The 11508-nt window shown below is 36.6% G+C and overlaps 1 protein-coding gene across 1 annotated transcript; it reads right to left on the bottom strand.

The window, feature by feature from the left end:
* Positions 1 to 1581: 1581 nt before the first annotated feature.
* Positions 1582 to 10303, bottom strand: LOC124291683 (eukaryotic translation initiation factor 4E-binding protein 1-like). The gene is made up of 3 exons (XM_046728733.1): positions 10018 to 10303; positions 5126 to 5290; positions 1582 to 4661 (listed from the first exon to the last, which is right to left on the bottom strand). Exons 1-3 carry the CDS (start codon positions 10154 to 10156, stop codon positions 4621 to 4623), a joined length of 345 nt encoding a protein of 114 aa, XP_046584689.1. The 5' UTR covers positions 10157 to 10303; the 3' UTR covers positions 1582 to 4620.
* Between the last annotated feature and the right edge of the window lie 1205 nt (positions 10304 to 11508).

The raw sequence follows: 11508 nt of genomic DNA, 5'->3' as shown, positions 1-11508 counted from the left end.
TCGGTGCTCCCAGCATCGTAAATTCTCATACAAGACACGCCTCTGTATCGATACAGGAGTGAGTGAGTTAGTTTTACTCCGCACTCAGCAATATTCTAGCTATACGGCGGCGGTCTGTAGATAACCGAGTCTGGACCAGACATTCTAGTGAACAGCATGAGCATTGATTTACGCAGTTGGGTTACGATGACATGTGTCAATCAAGTCAGCGAGCCTGACCACCCGATCCCGTTAGCCGCTTCTTACAAGCATGGGTTACTGAAGATCAATTCTAACAAGATCTTCACGGGTCGATACAAGACGATGCACTTGCTGAAATAATTTACTTAATGACCCCCCAGCGTTTTTGTCTGTCAGATATTGTAAAATGTGTTGTAATTATGATTACAAGATCACTACTAAACTAATAGTCGCTACGAATAAACACGAGTGTCTGCAGCTACCTTTTCCTAGTAAACCTGCTGGGAAATATTTACATTGAAAAAACTCCACGTGTTACGATACACAGGTAAGGGGCCATTCATTATTTATGGCTTTCTCTCTCATGCAAATACAACCAATAAGACAATGTCATCAATATCCCCCGCAATGGCAAAATACTCTTCATGAATATGTCTACGAGTTATGATTATGTCAAATGTTTTCGAGAGTATATAGAAAAGTGCAAGGAGAGTATTGAAAGGTTTAAAGTTCTGCTCCAGATATGCAAAGCCATTTTATTCAGGATTCCAAAACTACCAAAAGGCACCAGTACACCACCAGATGTATGTATGTACCAAGTGTGGCAAAGAAACATTGAACGGTTTTAGAGTTCTGCTCCCGAAAAGAGCACTACCACCAATTTCAATCTAAATCAAACTTGTTGCCATGGAAATGCCAAAAACAATTTATTCAGAATTCCAAAACTACCAATAGGCACCAGCACACCACCAGACCAATCTATGTACCACGTTTGATGAAGAAATATTGACTGGTGTTAAAGTTCTGCCTCAGAAAAGATGTGCACGGACGCACGAACGGAGTCCATTTTAATACCCCGCAAAATGCGTAACGGGGGATAATATTATACATTTATGCTTACAAATTAATGTGTGTGTGTGTGTGTTGGGGGGGGGGAGAAGAAGAGCGATGATTTTGCACATGGGGGGCATCTCTGTTGTACATAAATTTTCAGGGGGTGGGTGTGTATGGGTGTGTGTGTGTCATTCACATTGTACATGCTTCTCCATAACAATCATCACCAATCCTTTGGTCTAACCCCACTTTGAAATGTATTACAGTTGCATTACACCTTGTCAGCAAAATGTAGGATGGGCAAAAATGGATATTGCAGATGTTGATCTAACCACTCCTGGGATGATCCAGGGATGCTACCCTACAAGTCAACTTGCAGACCTGAGACCACTTGGCTACCTGTGACCCCTCCAGGTTTTTAGACTTGATGCATTCTTAATGAAGCAGTAAATGCCCAAATGGTGCAGTTCAAAACGGGCCTTGACAAAACACCCAGTACCTGCCTCCCATCTACAATGGAGCATATCTACCATTATTGTTCCATGATCAAACACAAACACCCAAAAGTGTATTTTCTTTTTTTTTATTTCAATTTTTGTAAATAATAATATTTTGGATTTAACAGCAGCCTACATAAACATCTGCCCAACAGGTGTTTAAGCAGCATTATTGTGCAGACAGCATTTGGTAGTTTTCCTGTTATTCTTCTTTCTCCTAGTGGGACTAAGCAGTAAACACCTTAACATGACAGAGTTACTTCCCCTTAAACATAAACATTTGTTCTCTCTTTGCAAAAGACATGCTTCATTGTGAAATAGAAATGCATTTGTTTCAAACATAATCCCAATAAAATAAAATACCATATTTTATGTTGTTTACATGAAAATGTATCAATATGGATCAGTACTATCAAAGATACAACTTCTAAACGTAACTTGTCTTTTTGAATTTGTTTAAAAAGAACTTAACTTACATCACACAGAGACAGATTTTTTTGACAAAAAAACCCATTAACATGCATTTACACAAAGCAGTCAGACTCATAACTATTATGAGAGTAACCCTATCAACACGACTAGAAGGATATTTCATGAAGTGAAATAACCGTAAGAGATGTCACTTACTGTAAGGAATGACCAACTGTGCAGAAAAAGATGTTCATGATTTTCTGCTTTAAACAAAAGTAATTAGTGTGGTTTCAAATTACTGTTATGGCAATTACCCGTTTTAAATCTTTCAAAATCTGTCAAATATACCAAATGGTTAGAATACCCAGTTTTGAATATTTGGAATGCTGTTTCAGTGACGTGACCATCACATGACCAATGGAGAGATAACGCCAACACTGTGATAAAGCTTTGTAACTGAAACCACAACTGCTGTTCTTAAAAATATACATATTTGTTATTGTTTATAGAGAATGATTCTTTTGTGATAAAAAATAAAATAAACAAAAATACTAAACAGCTGAAATGACATTTTGATTTAAGAATTTCATGATTGTAAAATTCCAAAGCTATCCCCTTGCAAATTTACTTGTTAATCAAAACTATGAAACTCAACAGCATGTATCACCAGACTGCAATCTCAACCCGTAGGGTACCTCAGTGCTTGCCATGTCAACATGCACAAACAGCAGTACAGAGCAAATACCTTACAGGTGGGAAAGATATTAGCAGCAGTTTCTCGAAACTTTACAGGGAAGCAAGGATTCACAGAATAATACATTGTGTCACAATTCATACATCAATAAACTCAAAATTTTATATCAGTATTAACCGAATATTTCAAATTCAGCCCCTCCCCCTCAACAAAGAACTAATAAGGTGACCCAAAAAAAATCAAGCCTATTAAGTTTCCACATATGTACTTTCCCTATTCTACTTCAAAATTGTAGTAGAGCATACATATTTAAAGCAGCGGTTTGTATTCATCAGTTGGACTCCTATTATAGTTTCTTTGTTAATGCTGTGATCTTCAATGTGCCAGTACATGCTCAAACCATCATTGTGTAACAACAGCTGATGATAATTGACAAACTGTTTCATGATGTACGTATTGCGGTTGACACAGTGACCAAGCTTCATTACCACCCTCTAACGCTACAGTACTTGAAAGGAGAGCATCTAGTTCCACTAGTTGCATATTCAGTGTAATAAATGTATACCGGTATCAAATCGTAACATTTAAAGGGAGGCAACACAACACAGACATAACGCAGAACACAGTAGAGTTCAGAGCAAAGTAATACTTGCTGAAGACTTGGAAATACTATCCATCAGACTACTTCCAGACATAAAGTAATATACAGAATATTATGACAATGTGCCTTCATGTGATGGTTGGATATCACCACCATTGTTCTTCATAAGGAAGTGGCCATTTATTGAAAGGGAAGTTACCATGGTAAAGGGCAAGAAAGAAACGAATACAATCTGCATCACCCCAAAATTGACAAAATTGGGGAGTCATCTGTTATCACAATGACCAAAGCTCCTTCCCTATCTAAAATAAATGTCTTGTCCTTACTCAGCTATGTGAGACTGTAAATGACGTAAGGCCTAATATTGATACTGACAGTATGTATATGATATTAAACACATGTTATATCATCTATATTTGTGAAAACTAATATACTACACAAAAGAAGTTAGAGAACATAATGTGACTCTAGTTCTTCTGTCATGGTTGGAGGGTACCCAACAAACAGACTTCGAACTTCTTTTGAGCAGTAAATGACTTTCAGACCATGCCTGCGCCAATCTGAAAACCGATTTCATTTAAATTGACAACTTTCTTTTTATGATATCAATGTAGCTGAAATTCTTATTGCATTGGTTACTGATAAAGACAAACCTAGTCAAGATCTGGTTGACATTCATTGTCAATGAGTCATCAGTTTTATTATTGCTGAAGAAATGCTATTCTGCTACTGCCAGAAAAAAACAAACCATTCCACCAGAAAGTCAACAAGTTGTCATGGCAGACATTGAACCTCATGTGAGCTTCGGATCACATGACTGAAAATCCAATCCCATAGTTAGGCTAAGAAACAGGAGATCTCACTGTTAAGTTTTATGAAGAAATCTTTCCCATCCATAGTTAGGCATAAGAAACAAGAGTATCTCACAGTTAGGCTTAAGTAACTAGAGCGTCCCTTAGTTAGGCATTGAGCACTTTGAGATGGAGATAAAACTGAAAACAGATAAACAACTAAAAGATAACAAGTAACACAAGTTGCATCTTTGATACATAGTACTCATGGTAACCATGGTATCAAAAGAAACCAGAGTAATGCCGCTGTCTTACATACTATATGTATGTTAGCACTGGAAAATGTTAAAAACATATAAATGTTAAGATAATTTATATCTGTCAAAAAGTCACATTCATTCTCTCCTGGGTAACCGCGGCAACAAACATTTCTCTGGCTGAACCAATCAGGACCTTCATTTTCCTTTCAGCTGTGTGATTGTATAAAAGTACTTGGAGAAAGTTTTTGAAAACATGTTGTTTTCATCTTGTCCGTCAGCACTGCCAAGATCCGACAGCCTACACTGGCAGGCAGTTGAGGGGAAAATGAAATGAAAGGCATTGTGGGTAATTCTAGATATCCATCTCAAACTGAGGCTGTTCTTCGGGGTGGTCTGAAAAACAACATTTACCATTACAAAAGTATCAGGAGTATTGTAAAAAACAACATTTAACTATTACAAACAGACAGACAGATATTTTATTCAGTATAAAAGCGAAAGGCCAATAATACAAATAAATTACATAGTTGAAATAACCATTAACCATTACAGTTCTATCAAAAGTACTGTGCTCAAAAATGTTAAAACTTTAACCATGTAACCTGTTGCTAATTCATGTGCAAAGTCTTTTATGATTTTAATCTTTATTCAACTGATGTATCTGCACTTCAAATGTCCTACAAACTGGCAACTATTTGAGTTTAACACACATTTGTTCTATATTAATGATGTTCTGTTATATAACATGAAAGAAAAATAAGAAAAACATACCAGCGGCACATTACAAACTGACTCCTCTGCACTACTTGAATTAAACTGATAAATATTTACTTTCTACAATAAATGGTCCAACCTACCAGATTTTTCTTTTTCCTCAGGTATTTTACGACCATTTTCTTTCGCCACTTCTATCTCCCCTGGTTCGGTGATGCCAGGAATCTTCGCCATGATTGGAGGACTTTTTGTTAATGGAGAGTTTCGACATTCCAGTAAGAAAGACCGATCATAAATTAATCTTGTTCCTGGAACATAATAGAAATCAAAGATAACAGAGATTGAATATGAACAAGATATTGTGTTAGTTGTGTAAAGCCACTCGCAGCAATATTCCAGCTGTATGATGTGGTCTGTACATAACCAATACTGGGGTTGGACAAGCCAGTGACTGACATCAACAGCACTGATATAAGCAGTTTGGATAGAATGACATGCATCAACCAAGTCAGAGATCCCGTTAGTCACGTTGTACAATAACCACTGATTGATTTGTACACCTTGTCGATATTTTAATACAGTTGCTACTTTGATATTTCATATTTTGTTGGATTCACTTGTCGTTGGGCCTGACCACCTGATCCTGTTAGTTTACCGCAAGCATTAGTTGCTGAAGACCAGTTGTAACAAAACTCTTCACGGTTTATGAAGTGAACGTAAACATTGTTTATTATTATCCAATGACAAGCAAGTCAAGCAGTTTCAAAGAGCCATGTTCTGTCATTAGCAGGTATAAAGTAATGACATTCAAATAAACAAGTTTGGAAATTGGACCATACAAACCAATGGTAGATTTGTGAAGAAGGATCCACCATGGTACAATGGCACCCCAATGATTTATCCCATCCTGCTCACAGACTGATATTGGGGTTATATTTCCAGCAAATGACAAGTTTGAACTGAAACTTTCCTAATTCATGTCAATATAGTTGTATAACTAATAGCTTGGCCATGTAGAGGTGTCTAGTATTTCACTGATTACAGGCGAAGAGGAAAAGGTATTAATGCTTCCAACTAGTCTTGTGTTAGAACTATCTGAAGAAAATATATAATTTCCAAACCACATCATCTATGAAAAATTGACAATAAAAAAAGAAAAGAAAAAGAGAACCAAAATATATTCCCAAATTCATAAATGGACTATAGAAATTTGAATACAAATTAAACAAATGTCTTGTTTGTAGTCTGTGACTTCTGACAACCGCTAATGAAGGGATATAAAAATATCTTAAAAAATAAATGCATACACAGTGGTATGCTTTACCATGGTTACTGCATAACCACTTAACGTCCTCTACAATAATCAGAACAAGCATCGTCACTAAGGTGACATAATCCCCCGCCGCATTATCAAAGCAAACTTATAAAGTAATGAAAGTTTAAGATGAAGTTAAATGTCAACAAAAACATGACCAGTCGACCTCTCTTGATATCTTGCTCTTTAGTTGTTCAAACACACACATATTTTCAAGACTGACTTTGACCTTGACATGAATGTCATAGTGTATGAAATATGCAAAAATAGTACTAAAGAAATTGCTTATTGAAAAACATTCAAGGGAAGTCTTGAAAGTCTATGAAGACAATCCAGTGAACCGTTCTTGAAATATCTTGCTGACAATTCACGTTAACATGCTGAAATCTTCAAAGTGTCGTTGTGACCCTGAAAATTATATGAATTGATTGGGCCCTGGGCCTTCCCTACATGAAGCTTGGTGTCAAATATGAAGAAACTCCAGTGAATGGTTCTTGTGGTATCTTGCTGACAAGCATAACATGCAGGTTAATATTCTGAAATCTTCAAAGTGTCTCTGTGACCTTAAAAATTAAGTGAAGGTCACCAAAATTGACTGGGCCCTGCGCCTTCCCTAGATAAAGCTCGGTATTGAATATGAAGAAAATCCAGTGATTGGTTTTTGAGATAGCTTAACATGCAGGTAAAACGTTAAAGTCCCCTTGTGACCTTGAAATGAAGGTCAAGGTCACAAAAACTGACTTGGGCCTTTCTTATACTGTGATGAACCTAGGTATCAAATATGAAAAGAATCTAGTGAACGGTTCTTAATATATTCCAATTCGTACGTACCTACGTACAAACGGATGGACGGACGGAGCCTAATACTATATCCCCCGCATCGCGCTAAACGTGCGGCGGGGGATAATTAACCATTTACTATGATTGTTTTTCCAAACAGTTGTATGTGTTTCAAACAGAATGAAGAAATTCTTGAGTTACACAATTACAAATACATTACAAGTTATTTGATTGGATAGCCATGCAAATTCTTTTTAGTTCTAAATAAACAAACAAAAAAGGCCAAGACCACTAACAGTACTGTTTTCTGCTTGGCTGATAGAATGGACAGTGTTTGTGTTGCATTATCGTGCCGATACTTTGTTATTATTGACACCTTAATTTCTAACAATTGACTCTAAAATGTTTTGTGTTTACGACATAATTAACTTTTAAAAAATCTCAAAAATATTGTTATAAAATATTTAGCAGTTATATTTAGAACGATTCAAGCTCACTGGTTAGCGAATATATATGTCATTTTTGGCACTGCTATGATTGCCTGAAAACTTTCATTGTTCTTAAAGCATGTTACAAAGATAACACATACAGGTGTGAAGCAATCAGCTGATTTCTTGACACTTTGATAACAGACAGATGGTCAACATTAAACTGTCAAGCTAAGATTTACATTGAAATGCAGTTCAAGAAGCTGCCAGAATCTGTATAACACTTGTTAATACAATACTTTGTAGCAAGATAAGAAATATGTCACATTTAAGTGGCCATTCACATCCATGGCACATAGAAGCAGATCACAAATACATAATCCTAACAGGACAAAGGGTCTTATTGTTTCAGTTTCTTGAATAATGTCAAGATTACAATACAGTATTCAAATGAATTAGTAAGTAGAGGTTAACATTTCTTTTCAAGGTGAGTGTCAGTGTGCCTCTTACTTGAAGAGTGAGCAACAAGGAAACAGCCATCAGTTGTGGTCTAATTTGGGGGGAGGGGACATAAACAAACTGAAAAAACATTTTTTTGCAGTCAGCTAATCAAAAGCACATTACAAATAACATATTTATAAACAACTACATGCAATTACACAGTTCTGAACATGGGATTAACATACAGTAATTTATACATACTATGTGCATTTATCATGTCTAATCTAGTTGAACATGTTGAGTTAAATATGTGAAATATTTTCAGAAATGCAAGCAGTGTTTAAGAAATACTTAATCTTACGATCTGTCAGATATACTATATATAGCCATGACAAGATTTCATGTTTGTGGATAAAACCTTATCTTTCATGGGTAACGTGTGATCCAAATATATCTCACTGTGCTAACTATGAGTCTGTATTTCAGTAACCATCAATTATGTTGACAGTTGTTAACTGAAGGTGAAAATTTTATCCAAAATAATTTTTGGGGAAATGTCACTATTGTCAGAGTTCCTGACTGGCTGCATTCAAATTAAGAAATTATCAACATTTTAATCCATTAATGGTAATTTAACTATGTGTGTTAAATTTAAAAGCGAAAGTAAAAGAAAATGCCTATTGGCACTGTGTTCATATGTTAGATAATACCAGAATGTCTTTTTTCTTTAAGACAAGACATTAAATGCATGCTGGTGAAAGTCAGTATAGGCAAAGGGTACATCTTTTGATTAAATAGATCTAATTCCTCATTTCCAATGTCTGGAAAAGCAGTGGAAAAACACTCACTGTTCTTCGAACAAACATATTGCTGATGTGACTATAAATGTTAACTCACTCACTCAAACAAACATAGTAAGGTTAATCATACACCCACTTGCCACTATCAAACACGCTTGGTGACCCACATTTGAGAGCAATGACCCATATTTGCTGCTGCAGAGTGTAAACATGGTATACTATCAGTAAGGACTCCTAGTCAACCACTGACTATATAAAGCTCACCATACAAAAGCAGGTGTTACATGATAGAATAAGGTCATTTCATTTATATTACAAATTTACCACCATAGCCGTATCTAAATTCAGATAACACATACAGACTTCCTCAATGAAATATTCATAACTGTATAAGCCTAAACATAAACCTGTTACACATAACATCCAATCAAAACCTAACTAAAAGTACACAGTGTCATTCAAACACTTTAAAATAGTTTATAAAATTTTAAACAAAATTATGATATTGAAATATGCCACAAAATCAACACTCGATCTACACATGTGGCATGCACACTGATGCATGAAACAATCGTGTATTTTCTCTTGCCAGAATGTGAAACAACCCAATACTGAGACGAGACTGCTAATTTATTGAGATGAGTTACACTGTGTACGTCTACCAAGCCATCTGTCGGAGGTGTATCATTGTACACAATAATTCATGTTTCCGTGCCAAGGTCATCTCGGTGCTGATGTAAACAAATCGTTTTTTCAGGTCAGGAATCATAAACTATTACTGACAACATATACAGAACCCTGTCGTCTATAAAATCTTCCCATATGACAAAACAGGATAGACGCAAAATACGAAAAACGCATGATTTAATTAAAAGAAGGAACATCTGCTATAAGACTAACCTTCGTTAAAAAGACTGTACTCAGTATATTTATTTATCATGCAGGCAATTAAATAGTTGATCAATTACAGCATAATGATGCTGACAGAGTTAGACAAGGTATCCTGCATTTGAAATATATAAATATTTATCTAACAGATGGCATAGCAAGCTTTAAAACCAGCAACCAGGCAACATCTGATAAGCAGTTTTCGCACGAAAGTCACATGGCACGGTGATCCGCCATCTTGAATGGTCTGAAGTAAACAAGGCTAGAACAGAAGCAAGGTGGCTATGCATATGCAGTTGTATAACCGACCACGTAAAAATGCACTGATTATTCGTCATTACGTTGTCTTCACGATCTATAAATGCACAACAATGCAAACTGACCTCCGGGGGTAGTGGAGAACAGCGTCCCTCCTGGCGTTGTACTGTAATCTCCTGGTAGCTGTTCTAAGTTGTTGAGAACAATCCTGCGGCTGGGGATCTCTCGTCCGCGAGGGGAGCTTGTTGTTCCTTGCAATGACATCTAGAATTGTTGACGGACGAAGTTTCCTGAGAATTATGATAACGCACCCGACTGTCCCTGCATATAACTCCGCCTATCTTTAGAACACACACTCGCTGACGCTCTCCTCTCGACTCGCTCGCACACCACAAACAGGCACTGACTCAAATCAGTCACATGGCCAACTCCGCTCATTAGCATGTGATAAAAACAGGTCATTCTGTCCATATGTCGGGCCTGCTGATGATTATCTAGTATCGAGAGGACCTGAAATTTGCATTACCAGTCAAATTTATCACCTACGGAGCTCGGGAAACTTTGTTTATTATTGTTTTGGCAGCAAGGTAGAAAGTAAACATTGTTAAAGGGAGACGACTCTGAGGGGAAGTCCCACATTACGTCAGCTTGCACAGCTGACTGTTTCGGAAATGAGCTGGTTAGGGCGACATAAAAATAAGTGTGACCATATGTGACGTGTTGCTACCATTTTAACAATCGTCATGCTCACTATCATGTTACTGTATTTAATTCTATACAGTGAGATAACTCACTTATCTACCAGAATGTGAGGCGAGGTATTAGTGTTGAATACACTTATCTACCACGGGGTCTTAGTACTATATCCTTTTATATAGTACTAAGACCCCGTCAGTGATAGTATATGCCTTGATGGCAGTTTTTAGCGTTACAAGCCCCTGTGGTTGAATATGGTCGAACATTTTTATCAAATCACACTTAACAATAACAAACTATCAATATTGAAGCGAAAAGTAGTTTAGCAATCCAAGAATATTCCAAACGTGACTTCATGTGCATTGGCGGTAGCCCAACTGTTGTGTGATGAACAATGTGTCTGCCCCAAGTAACGTCATCTGTTCTGCGTCATTCAAACTAGCAGATCTGTGTGACGTCATGATACTTTGTTAAGTTCCCTCTTTGTGACGTCATTACTATTTACTCCGTTAAATAAAATACACACATTTCTGTTCACACACCTGCTCTCTTCATAATAGAAAGATTATCACCACCATCACCATCATCCTCACTACCATCACCATAAGTGTTTTGTCTGTCACATGTATTGTCACAAATTGACTTTAAATGTTTGCAGGGGAATTATTTTGTTTAAATGGGTACTCAGAAAAGTTTTCTTGTTGAAAGAGACAACTTGGTGGATCGGGTGGTCAGTGTCGTTGACCTGGTGGATTGCGTGTCCGACAAACGATTGTCATATCAGTCACTGGACTGTCTGGTCGGCTCGATTATCTAAACCACAGTCAACAATGCTGATATGTGCGTGTTAGGTTATTTCTACGATGCTGATTATATGAATTTTCTATATTTTTTGTTTTCTTTTTGGTTTTTAATGCTTC

This window comes from Haliotis rubra, unplaced genomic scaffold (genome assembly GCF_003918875.1).
Source record: "Haliotis rubra isolate DU_JTF1 unplaced genomic scaffold, ASM391887v1 Scf5, whole genome shotgun sequence".
NCBI lineage: Eukaryota > Metazoa > Mollusca > Gastropoda > Lepetellida > Haliotidae > Haliotis > Haliotis rubra.
The sequence above is the reverse complement of the archived record's forward strand: the minus strand, read 5'-3'. Positions and strand labels throughout refer to the sequence as shown.